General features: G+C 37.7%; 1 protein-coding gene across 1 annotated transcript in view; it reads right to left on the bottom strand.

Moving 5' to 3' along the window:
* ryr3 (ryanodine receptor 3) overlaps positions 1-13,716 on the bottom strand; it is a 374,648-nt gene that overhangs the window by 206,178 nt on the left and 154,754 nt on the right. Inside the window, 6 exon segments of the mRNA XM_073040132.1 lie at positions 684-1,491; positions 2,920-3,146; positions 5,627-5,713; positions 6,633-6,798; positions 10,667-10,827; positions 12,790-12,859. Coding sequence (XP_072896233.1) covers positions 684-1,491; positions 2,920-3,146; positions 5,627-5,713; positions 6,633-6,798; positions 10,667-10,827; positions 12,790-12,859 — 1,519 coding nt within the window.

The following is a 13,716-nucleotide window of genomic DNA, read 5'->3' as shown; positions in this document are numbered from 1 at the left end:
TGCCATTGCTCTGCCAGCAGTAATTGGGTCCAGCTAATACACACTATGTATACCAGGCATCTTCCTAGAGTTTTATTTAAATTTTGCATGCATCTTTGGCTGCCCTAGCGTCCAGCTGGTGTAGCCTCTCAAATTCTGCTGTCTGCTCACAGTTATTCACTTTCCTAACCCTTTATGTGGAAACCTTTCCAATCAGGTGACCCTCTGAATTTCTAGCCTCCTACAAGTGCATACGTGACACCAAAGGATTTCCTAGCACATATACAGGGCGTGTTGCAGGAAGGTGTACCCTGGCTTTGGACTTGACAGGAATATCACAAGGAGTCAAAATTGGGAGTGCCAAGACCAGCTGTCCAAACCTTTAGGCTTCCAACAGGTGTCTGAATAAGTAGTGTGGAAGCCCCTCACACATTTTTGTTTTCCTGACTTTCGCAGTTGCTGTTGGCATTACTGCAGCAGATCACGGCCATTATTTTTTTTTATCTGTTCATTTAGCTCTTCCATTTGTTAAACTTAAATTTTCTGGGCAAACTTCTACAGTAAGTTCCTTCATACACTAAAATTTCCTGGGTAATGCACTGTTCCCTAAGCTTTCCATTAATCTTTCAGGTCCTCTAAAACAAAAATAAACACAAAATATGCATTGGTTTGCCACAGAGTGCAGATACTGAAGTGTATCGTACCTGAAGTTTAACAGACTCTGGCAAACTTTTCTCCAGCAGTCCTTTGAAAGGGGGTTGAGTAACCTGTGTTACTGCTTCTCCGGCCTCTATAGCCTTCTCTTCATTTTTAGTGACAATCTCTTTCTCTGTTTTATCTTCATCCACTCTCTCCTCTTGGTGTTCACCAAACAAGTCAGAATCAATCAGCAGCAGAATTTTTTGGACGTCATTATCATCAAACATGCCTGTGATCAGCATGGTTTTAATCAGCTTGAGAATAGGAACTAACTGAAACTCCACACTTCCCCCCACTGGGTCTCGAATGTGTGGTCCACCACCCATTACAGCCTCTGTGAGCATTTCGATTGCTTTGACCTTAAGAATATTAAATGGCAACTTAGGGCTATATTGACGTCTATCGTCACCGGTGTTAACAAAACATGGCGATGAAAAGTTTAATCGAGGTCTCAAACAGGTGCTGAGTCCAACACCGGGAAGTCCATAAGTCCGATTATTATTTGGAAACAATGTTATACTCCTGGTTTCATCAGTTACAGGAATAATGAATTCGTTGTTCATAATTAATCTGGCTTCTTTAGCTGATTCAAGGTGTATACTTAAGAGGAGGTCATAGAATCCACTGCGTAGAAGCCCTGGCAGATATTTATTATCAATTGTATACAATAGTTGAGATTGATCGATGTGGCTACAAAGTGCATGGGCTACACGAGTGTTGCCCACGGCACACAAGGCACAGTACAGTTTCAATGTATGGTAATGGAACTTCATGAGGTCTTGATTTTCAATTAGCTCAAGAATGTCTATTGATCTGAAAAATATGATAAATATATTTCATTATGGCTCATCAGGCAAAACAAAACTGCATGGTAATAATAAGAGTTAAAGAAATATGACAATAGTGCAATATTCCAGATGGTTGTAAAGGACTTTCCTAGTTTACAAATCAATAGATCATCACATCTAAACATACATAATTACAAAATTATATTATAAATGGATAAACATACATACACGTGATTTTGGGCCCTCTTTTTCTATTGAGGATTAAATGAAAATCTAGGTATTATGGGGTCTCTGTGTATCATATTAATTAAATCAGCAAGGAATTACCCAAGTCACTGGAATTTAAACAATGCAATGTTTAGTAAAGTTTAGTAATGTTTTGTAAAGTTCACTAATTTTCACTTTGACGTCTAGCACACAAAGGTAATGAAATATGAAAATTACCTAAATATTCAACAATTAAAATAGAAGAATTGCCTTGCAAAACAGCTCATTTGAATGTTTCAAATTAGTATCTATGTTATTTAATCAATTCAATGAACATCTCTTATCAATTCATTGTCTGTAACTAGTAAATAAGATGTGATTACAAACAAATCAGTTACTTTATATGTCAAATTCTGAAAATAGTCATTTCTAATCACAGCTCAACTGCACTTTGAAAAATGTTTTTAATATAAAATATATCTTAAAATTATTGACCAAATCTAAAAGCCTTTTCATGAAATACCTTTGGATATTTAACTATTTCTCAATTTATCAGTGAGTGCAGTGTTAAATGTATTGTGTTTTTAGTAAAATATACTTAAAGGTGGCATTTTTGAAAAAGTGCATCCAATTGGACGTTTAGATGCAGCAAACTGAAAACACTATTACAGCTCTCATCTTGGTTTAAAGAAGATGATGGTGAACACTGTCAAACCCATTGTGCATAGCACAGAGATCCAGAAATCCTCCCCTACAGACCTACTTGCAGACTTTAAAAAATAATTCCCTATTGATCTGAACAAACCAAGATGTTGCAGCAGTGGCCCTCCTGATATCATATTAAAAATGTATCGAATTGATTACCAACTGCCTCTGATTGCTGTTAATAGTGTGGATAGCCGAGATAAACAGTTAATTGTGAACAAATATGGGACAGTAAAAAAAAGGATCTTTAGGCAGTTTCAATCATCTGATAAATTTCAGAGAGATTAGTTCAATTATAAATGAATGGGTTATATTTATTGCTGTCTTGTTTCTATTGCAAAATGAATGTTGAATGCATGTAGCTGTTTAAAGAAGGTATCTTTGAATCAGTAGGAATTGAGCTGTATGTAAGAATGCTTAATAGTATTCAAATAGAATCTTTTGCACTTCTTTCCCAAGGTCCTAACAAATGGTTAATGCAAATTTGCTGTGATTTGCACTGCACGTATGATGGGACTTTAACAGTTTAAAGTATACCAACCGATTCTCCTCTGGAATATGCAATACCATCATCTGCAACGGCTGAAGACACTGCACAACCCAACCATGGTGATCACTAATCCTTGCTGTCTCCACGTTGAGAAAGTCAATGGGCATTCTGCTCCACATAACCGGAGTGATCATCTGTATGTCAAGTCGAGGAGGGCACTGTGGAATGGGATTCTTCTCTTCACTTTTAAATATAGCCGCAGACAGAGGCATTGCATTCTTTAGCAAAAGATATTAATAGTTTTGTTAATGTACAGCAATATGAATAGAACAATTAAACCGTCACCATTATTTAATTTTCATTTCATAAGTACAAAGTAGGAGAATGAAATAGCCCCAGAAACAAAACATTTCTAAATAAACCTTCCAACATTTAAAAGATTTACATGTTAATTACAATTGGTATATTTCTAAGATGAAGTTCTTGTGCTCATTATAAAAGTCTCTTAAACACCTTGGTTACACAGCTTTCAAGTCAATAGTGTGTTTGTCTCTCTACTAATCAAGACATTTTTAAGTCACCAAAAGGACCTCAGCGTATGATTCACTTAGACTAGCAAGCCTTATAAAACGGTAACATTCTGATACTGCAACAGCCTTGGGACTTGGCTGGGGATGGATTAGGAGACATTCCAAACTATTTAGTCCTATTCCAATTCTTTCACTCTCTTTTAATATGTTAAACAAGAGTCTATTAATTTTCCAGTGAGCCCAGTAAGTTTAAAGAGAGCAGAAAATATGTATGTACTCTGGACCCTGGCTCTGTCTGCAAACCGATCGACATACCTGAATTCCGATATTCCAGACTGCAAACTCGGATTCAGGATGCACAGTTCAGACCTGAATTCTGGCTGCACCCCAGTTCGCACACTTAGACCCTCTGTTCACAGTCTGGATGATTGAGTGAGCCAGATACTGGAAATCTTTTTCTATCAGATGCTGGATTATCAGTTTAACAGTAGTCTGACACTGAACAAATTAACATCTTCCAGCTCCAGCTGTCAGCTAATTGCGCACGTGTTGAAGATTTGTTATTCCTAAAATTCGGAAATCTCCAATTGCATGTTTTAGGTTAACAAGTGAGCCAGATGCTGAACCATCAGGATTTTAAATAAATTGGACCACATCACATAAATAAATTAGAATTACCCAAAATTTTACCAGGCTTCAGTCAGACTTTGTTCTGCACTTAGGGTATTTCACCAAGTAACTACTGCCTGTCTCAAGAGAATCACCAAACAATTTGAAGACAAAGCATTCAGAAAACACTGTGGAGGGCATTCTGACTGGTTGCATCACTGTCTGGTATGGAGACACCCATACACAGGAGGCTATGTACACAGCCAGCACCATCACGGGTACGAGATTCCCCACCATTGAAGACGCTTTCAAAACCCGATGCCCCAAGAAGGAAGCATCCATCAGTAAGGATCCTCACCGTCTGAGAGACATGCCCTCTTCTCATTATTACCATCAGGGAGGAGGTACGTGAGCCTGAAACTCACTCTACATTTTAGGACCAATATCTTCCTCTCTTCTAGCAGATTTCTGAACAGTATATGAAAGCTCCCTCATTATTCCTCTTTTGCATTATTTGTTTATTTATAATGCAACTTATAATAGCTTGTTATGCTCGCACTTTCCCAAAATGACAAATGTCATGACTTATGTCAGTGATACTGAATTGATTCTGATTCTGACATATGAATAGGCCTCTCACAGTAAATCAATGTATGAACATAACTATGTAATCGATAGTCAAACTGAAGGATCTTCATGATATGTAACTGTTATCATTCATGTATTCTGTGAACTCAAAACACAAAATACTACTTTGTGTGCTTGATGAGACATGAAACATTATCATATACGACTCTTTTAGAGTTAGTTCTTGGATCTGTCATTCTAACAAAAGTTCCTCTTTTTACAATGTATGGTTGCTAACTAGCTGGTCTGAAGAAGTCAGCCAATGACATCCCCCTAAGTCACTTTCACTGCAAATACATATATAGAAGCGGAGTCTTTAAGTAGGATCCACTGGATGAGTTCGAGTATGCAAGGGAAGAGAAGCAGTTATGCCACAAGAACTTCCAGAAGCTGTGTGGCTGCTATTAAGGCCCTGTGATGCTTTGGGATTTCCAACATCTCAGGGAATCTGTAACATGTAAACATAGTGACTCTTTACAACAGTGCTTGGTATATATGTGGTAAATTACAAGGCTTCCTGCCCCTATGGTGGGGGTTTCACCATAGAACGCTTTGGAGCAGATGGTGCATTTGTGTAAAATGCCTCCCAAGCCCAAAATGAAGCTGCCCTTAATTATTGTCAGTTAGATGTACTGGAACTTGCCAAAGAAATGCAATACAGCCAAATCTGCATTTACCCTTGCAAATCGCTCTGGCAAAGTATACTTTCACCATATACCACTTCTGCCAGTGGTACTCTGCATACATACCTCGACATGAAATACACTTTGAATCTTTGAAACTTAGCAGCGGGCATTTAATAAAAGTAGGCCCAACGTTACTTTTCCGTTGAATTGAGAAGCAGTACAGAGCTCCGTAGTTTAAGGGTAGGCACTGCAGTGATTGTTCCAACCATACCAACATTCTCAGGATTTTTCTTCCAATATACATTACAACAGCCAATCTTTCACAACCTATTTATAAAGCAGAACAATTGACATTACAACACCCACCTTCAATTTTCCAAGTTCAAACTGGAATAGATTCGGGCTTGTGGCCTGCATGAAAACAGCAGGAAACAACCTTGTGCTTGGCTCAACCTGGGAAACAAAAACATACAATTTAAAAGTTTTATTTGGAATTCTTAACACTCAGGTCTTACAAAAAGAAATCCTCAAAATAAACAGTGAGGGTAGCTGCACCTGTCCCAGGGCAAGCAAATGTCTTTTACCAAATGGTTGCGGAACATAGGGAGTGAAAAGTCATTTGATAATCTCAGCTCAGTTCCTAATCAAACTTATTTCATATTGACTATAATCAGCCTGGCTATCTAAATATAATTAGATCCTCAAACTTACTGGATGAAGTGCACCAAGAAGTTGCAGCAGGATTAATTAGGTTGGAATTAGCAACGGCTATCTGGTCTGTGCTTCATAGACAGCATTATGTGATTATGGACATTCACACCTTTGACTTTCTTATTAACCTTTATTATGATACAGGTAATTTTAACAGAACCAAGCACCAACCATGCAGCCCTGACACTCCCATTCTGCCTAAGCAGTGGGAGCAAAAACTGAATTTCTATAAAGGAATTGGATAGAATTGAAAGAGAATACTTTGCAGGACCACGGGAGTCAGTGGGTTGAATGATCTCTTCGAGTGTTGTAGCTGTTCAGTAATTTCTGAATATATATATATAGTATTGTGCATTTCAATTTTTTAAATTGCATTTAAAATTGACATTACTTCTCAACAGGCTCTCCTATTAGGAGAGAGAGATGAAGGTGACGTGGCCGAAATGTTCATATGCCTTAAATGCAAATGAGCAAAGTAAAACTTCCTTGCTCTTAAATGTCAACCTACAATTTTTTATGGGGATTAAATTTAATAAGCCTAGATACATTTAGGAAACTTTAAGTATGACATAGTTAGTTTGCAGAATATAGAGATCTGTACACATTTGCAGCTTTGTAAGCTAACCAACATTCCCAAAACAGCATTGGATAAGCCATTTACCTGGTAACTGATACCAAGATCCTTTCCATTTGCTGTGAAGGTTAACCAGCCGTTTGCGAGATCAACCAAGCAACCAACTACTAAGTCAGCACTGCTACTGCTTGATCCCTTTGAGCTGCTGAGAAGATCTCCTCCCCAAACCATATAACAATTGCTGCGCTTGACACTGCAAAGGAAGCAAAGAAGCCAAACAAGTTTAGCACTTAGTCAAAAATAAAGATCATCCGGCAGGCAGGCATGTCAAGTAACAGAGCTCTAAGTGACTGCCACCTTTCATGCAATTAAACTCAGTGGGAACTTTATTAGGTGCACCTAATCATTAATGCAAATATCTAATCATTTGCAATCAATGCATAAAAGCATGCAGACATGGTCAAGATGGTCAATCACTGTTCAGAGTGAATGGGGTAAGAAATGTGATCGAAGTGAATTTGACTAGACAGATTGTTGGTGCCAGACAGGGCGGTTTGAACACCTCAGAAATTGCTCATATCCTGGGATTTTCACACACAACAGTCTGTAGAGTTTACAGAGAATAGTGTGAGAAGAAGGGCAGTTCTGTGAGCAAAAACGCCTTGTTAATGAGAGAGGTCAGAGGAGAATGGCCAGACCAGTTCAAGCTGACAGGAAGGCGACAGTAACACAAATAACTATGCATTACAACAGTGGTGTGCAGAAGAGTATCTCCCAATGTACAATACATCAAAACTTGAAGTGGATGGGCTACAGCAGCAGAAGACCATGAACATACACTAAGTGGCCACCTATTAGGTACCTACCGTAGATTCCGTACTACAGAGCGCACCTGATTAAAAGCCGCAGGCTCTAATTTTAGAAAGAAAATCAATTTTGTACTTGTACAAGCCGCACCGGATTTTAAGCCGCAGGTGTCCCACGTTGTAACATGAGATATTTACACAGAAAGATATTACACGTGAGGATTTTTTAACTTTTAATTAAATCCGTATGGTAACATAAACAAATACATATTGCAAATGCTTTTTTTCGAACTGTGCCTGTAACACGGCTACTTTTAAATATACATACGTATCGGTAACACACAAATTACGTTGCGTATACTTTTTTACTGAACAGTGCACGAACAACATTCCAATATCTCCTAACGACTGGTAAAAATATATATACTGCAGCCTACCAGGAAAAGTTATTGATCGCCTTTAACTTAAAAGCTGCATCATCGCGCGGGTCTAATGCACTCGCCCCCTCCTTTCCGTTTATCGCAAACCGTTATTTTCCCCAAAAGACGCGGCGAAACCAGATGTGACGTCATAACATCCCGGGATGTAGTACAGAAAACAAATATACTTAAAACACTTCTAACTTTAACTAGAAAATACTAACAAATGAATTACTAAGCGAAAATATTATAAACTAAATAACTGCCATAAAGGCAGCACAATGCTTTTCTTCGAGTGTTTTCCATGTTGATGAGGGTGAGTACAAATGACTGATTTACAATAATTTAATTGTGAAAGTGCGCTTGATTTATCGTACAATTTCATTGGACCTCAGTGAACTACTCATCAATTTTATTGGTCTACTGTTACGAGGCAAAATGTTTTTGGCGGCATGAAAAAAACCATGCATTAGCCACACCGTAGTAAAGGCCGCAGTGTTCAAAGCTGTTCAAAGCGTAGGAAAAAAGTAGCGGCTTATAATCCGGAATCTACGGTAATAAAGTTCCACTGAAGGTATTTCAGTGGAAAAGGCTGGGATGAAGTTAATACAAAAGTAAGATCTCTCAGGTTTTTTTTGCCTTAGGAATCATTGGAATTTCAGAGATAAAAACCCTTGAATACGTCATACATATCTCATGGGTTGTTACAATTCTTATTCACTATTAGTGTTGCACGATATGGTATTGAAATCACCAAATGTTAGCTCATTGTTTAATGCTTCGTAATGTTCAGAGTTCATTCTGATGATATCTGTAAGCAGTCTGTCCATCCTCCCTGTGGAATGCATGGGTTTTCTTTGGTTTACTCCAGGAGTTTCTGTTTCCTCCCACAGTCCAAAGACCTACCAGCAGGTAAACTAGTCATTGTAAATTATCCTGCGTATAGGCCAGGTTGCTGATTGGGCCAGAAGGGCATATTCTGTACTATATCTCAAATAAGTAAATAAAACATTCCAGTTTTGGTGAATCTCTTTAGTGTAGTTATTACAATTGCTTCCAGAGGTTTGGGGAGCTGCTATTGCTTTAAGAGACATACCACGTAGATTGTAACATTGTTACTCAGTGTTTGTGGCTTCATTTGCATGACAGTGATAACTTTTATGCTTCACTTGATGATCTGTGCCCAGGTAGGTAAATGAGCAGAAATGATACCTAGCTCAAGAGAAGGTCCCAGTAAATGAGCAAATGGGATACCGGTATATTGAAAATGTGTGGAAGTAATGGAAGTACTTGCTCCTATTATTCACAGCTAATAACATGGTAAAGACAATATTAGACAAGACAGAAAAACATACAAGTAATGCTTCAGTAAAGGAAAAATACATTTCAGTAACAAAGGAAGGGTGCAAATAAAACTGGCAATGTAAAATTAAGGAAACCCTGAAGCTGTTTTACAAATACATTCAAAGGAAATGGATAATTAAGGAAAGAATGTAGACCAATGGAGATTTCCAAGGTGACAGATTCTGATTGAACAAAATAGTAACACAAATAGATAGGGTTATGAACATAGGCTTGTTATGCTTGCCTTCATGGGTTATGGCATTGAGTAAGAGTTGGCATGTTCTACAAAACTTTGGTCAGACTGCACTCAGAGTAGCACGCACAATTCTAGTCATCGCATTATAGGAAGGATGTGAAATGGTGCAGAAAACTATTCACAACGGTATTGCCTAGACGCTTGAGTTACATGGAGACACTGAACAGGCTGGAGCTGTTTTCCTTGGAGCAAAGAAGGCTCAACACGCTAGAGAGGTTTCTAAAGTTATGTAGGGCATAGCTAGGGTAGAAAGTCATAATCCTTTTCTGAGGAAAGGAGAATCTAAAACTAGAAAGTATAGGTTTAAGCTGTGAGGGGAAAGACTGAATGGGTATTTGAGGGGTAAGTTTTTCACACAGAAAGAAGGTGGTAGATATTTGGAATGAGCTGTCAGGGGAGGTGGAAGAGGCAGATATAATTACAATGTTTAAAAGACATTGGAATAGATAAATGGATGGGAAAGGTTTGGATGGGGATGGACATTGATCAAATGCAGGCAAATGGCTTTAGCTTAAATAGACATCTTGGTGCACATGGACTAGTTGAATGGACTATTTCCAATGATTATTCTTTGAATCTATGAATCCATTTGATGCTGGACAAGATGCACAAACTTCTAGGATGTTGTCCAATGCAGGAACAAAGGGCAAGCAGCACAGAACAAATAAATAAAGTGGTTAGAAACACACAAAAAAACTTGATTTTAATAGCTGAGGAACAGAATACAGCAGCAGTAAGGTTGATGTCAGAAAGTAAAACACAAGTTTGACCAAGAATGAAGTCCTACATAAAATTCTACTCAACTGATGATGTGATTGTACCAGCGAGAAGAGAACTGTATCCATGAGGAAAGAATGTCCAGGCAAAGGATAGATTGCTTTTTTTTGGTGAAGGGTGGTTAAATTTTGTGCAAAAGTTGTAAGAGGTCAACAGAGAATGGAGAAAAAAAAGGGAATTTCCCTCAGCAGAGAGTCAGTGACCAGAGAAGTTGATGAATACACGGTCAAATAAGATAGCAAATTTAAATGTGTGGGGACTGGTCACATTGCCACTTCAGGGAAGGCAATTTTGATGCTGATAGCTCCAAAAAATTTCTTAAACACAGTACAATTCTCTTTCATTGCTTTTGAAGTATAAAGAAAAATCTTCTGTTTCTTAGGATTTATATTTTCTGTTTTAAAGATTCTACCTCCCAGCATATACAGCAGATAAGGCTATAAATTATTACAGATTATTTATTTCATTAAAGAACATATCATAATATATTACATGAAGCTCTCAAACTATAGGGCATACCTTTCATGAACTCTGCCTTTCTCATCTCCAAGAGTGACAGTGACAGTCCGATGTTTATTCAGGTCAAACGACTTGCTGTGGTAATGGTAGTCAGGAGTTACCCAGCCAATCCACACCAAAGATGGATCTTGGCCTGCAAATATTCTCACTGCATAATAATACTGTGTAGCAAAGAGACAACAGGAACACCTTATTATGAATATAAAGAATAGTCATTGTAAGAATCCTTTTTTGTGTAATACCATATGTGTGAATATTGTTTCTGAGGTAACAATAGCCTAAAATTACTTACAGATTTTATCAATGAATTGATTATTCTCAATGGTAAAACACTAGATTCTTTTCAATATAGAATTGTTTGAATGATTTTTATACATATGCTTAATCAAACAAAGTAGTTTGAATTTGGAAGACATTGACAGCAAGAGAGAGATGTTCCGACACGGTCTCCACCTGAACCATGCTGGGTCCAGGATCCTGGAGAATCACATAATCAGGGCTGTGGATAGGGCTTTAAGGGGAGATCTTGACTGAGAAATCTGCTAGAATTCCTCGAGAAAATGACAAACAGAATAGACAAAGGAGAATCAGTGGATGTTGTTTACTCAGACTTTTAGAAGGCATTTGACAAGGTGCCACACATAGGACTGCTAAACAAGACAGGAAAGGCACTAATTAGCATGGTCAGAAGTTTTCTAACTGACAGGAGGCAAAGAGTGAGAATAAAGGGAGCCTTTTCTGGTTGGCTGCTAGTGACTAGTGGTATTCCTCAGGGGCCAGTGTTGGGTTTGCAATTTTTCAGGTTTATGTTAATGTTCTGGATGATGTGGCCAAGATTGTGTATGGTACAGGAGTCCTTATGCAAGATTCCCTAAAGGTTACTTTCCAGATTGACTCAGAAATGAAGATGGCAAATGCAATGTCAGCTTTAATTGGAGAGGACCATTATATAAAATCACATTAAGAGTATTGTAAGCAGTTTTGGGCTCCAAATCTAAGGATGTGCTGCTATTGGAGAGGGTCCAGAGGAGGTTTGCAAGAATGCTCCTGGGGATGAATGAGTTAACATAAGAGGAGCATTTTATGGCTCTGGCCTATACTCACTGGAGTTAGAAGGATGAGGGGGATCTCACTGAAACCTACCAAATATTGAAAGGTCTGGTTAGGGTGTATGTGGAGAGGATGTTTCCAGTAGTGGGAGTATCTACGACCAGAGGGCACAGCCTCAGTATATTAAAAAAAAACACCCCTTTACAACAGAGATGAGGAGTAATTTCTTTAGCCAGAGGGTGTTGAACTGGGGGAATTTATTGCCACAAATTTGTCTGTGGAGGCCAAGTCATTGGGTATATTTAAAGCATAAGCTGATAATGTATTGATTAGTAAGGGGTAAAAGGTTGGAGAATGGGTTTGAGAGGGAGGAATAAATCAGCTATGATCGAAAAGCAGAGCAGACTCAATGAACCGAATGTCAGAATTCTGCTCCTACGTCTTATTGTCTTATGGGTGATCCCTGTACTGGATGCTTGGGTGTTTTTTCAACACCAGTTAGTCAACAAATTAACAAATTTCACATCACCTGATTATGATTCAAATGTGACTTCATCCGAGCTTAGGCTCAGAAACTAAGCTACATTATTGAGCCATTATTGTTTTATTCAAGAGATTAAACCGAAACCCCATCTTCTTCCCATGTCATGTAAATTATTCCATGCCAGTTTTCTGCAAAGGTATTGCAGCCTCTCACCTCACCTTCATGATGCAGGTGATTTGGTTAGTGCCATATTTCTCTTTGTGGATGTCTGTTGTGTGCAATGCCTTTCATTCAAGGCAACAGTCAACAGCACAAAGTACTTAAAGGCTGTATACTCTCTATGAAGCGCCAAGGTCACAAAAGATCTTTCTAAAAGCAAGTCTACTCTTTAAAAAGTCATGATCCAAATATCTTTCTCAGGACCTTAAAATTAAAAAGTGGACCTTATTTTGACATGAGTGCAGGTAATACAATATATACACAGAAAAGATACTTCATGTCTCTGTAAGCACTATCTGAACATTGGTTAAAAGGCTTTTAATCATGCATGGGAATAAGCAGAGTTTCGTTATTGCTAATTGCACATTACCATTGAGGATTTTTTAATAACTTCTTGGTCAGCTCTGTCTCCAGATACATCGCGGCTCAATCTTGCACCCCTATGTGTAAAGAAGTAAATATTTTTAATCGAGAATAGTCCTTCAATAGTAAGAAATTTTCCTCACTGAAAATTAAAGGTACAAGTGTCTATTTCAAAAGAACATTTTAATCATTCATGCATAAATTAAAAAAAAACAATTGTAAGAAAATGCAACAATTGGTGCTTCAATAGAAAAAAATTAGCAATGTTAAGTAAATTGAGGTAATACTATAATTCTAAACAAAAAGAACAGAAAATTTGTTAATCTAAGAATGTGGATGTACTGCAACCCTTGATTAAAACTTCCATTGATTTAATTCCCTAAAAATAGCTCCTTAACTTCTAAAATGCATTTGAAAGTCTGAACATTAATTTCTAAAGAATTCCTTTACAGTGAAACTGAGAAAGAGCCTAACTAGGTAAATGCATCCTGAGCAATACTGGTCATCTGTGATTGTCAGCTTGACTCAGCAGCTTGAATTTTGCTTCTAAGCCAGAAAATGACAGGCACAAATCCCATTATGGAAAATCCAAAATCATGGATAATATTTTTAAAGTGTATTTTCTGAAATTTGAAATCTGTTTCCTGTCGGTGACTTGCATGAATGGAGACTAAGGTAAAATTCAATTTTAGCGCTGGTGTGCTAAGTATGCACTGCAGATTTCCTCAAGTGACTTAAATAGAAGTTAAGGAGGATTAATAAAAGAAGAATAAATGTGCCTTCTGGTCAGCATTTCTTTTTCAAAAAGAGAATCTGATCATATATTCATGCGTTTTGAAATTTTATTGTGTGTGCAAAATTGATAGACTCATCGGTTATCTGATTTAAAAGTAGTCCATTTTGGTATTTGATATTTTGAAATCTACTGAAGATG

Source organism: Hemitrygon akajei, chromosome 3 (assembly GCF_048418815.1).
Source record: "Hemitrygon akajei chromosome 3, sHemAka1.3, whole genome shotgun sequence".
Taxonomy (NCBI): domain Eukaryota; kingdom Metazoa; phylum Chordata; class Chondrichthyes; order Myliobatiformes; family Dasyatidae; genus Hemitrygon; species Hemitrygon akajei.
This window is presented reverse-complemented; position numbering and strand designations above follow the sequence as displayed.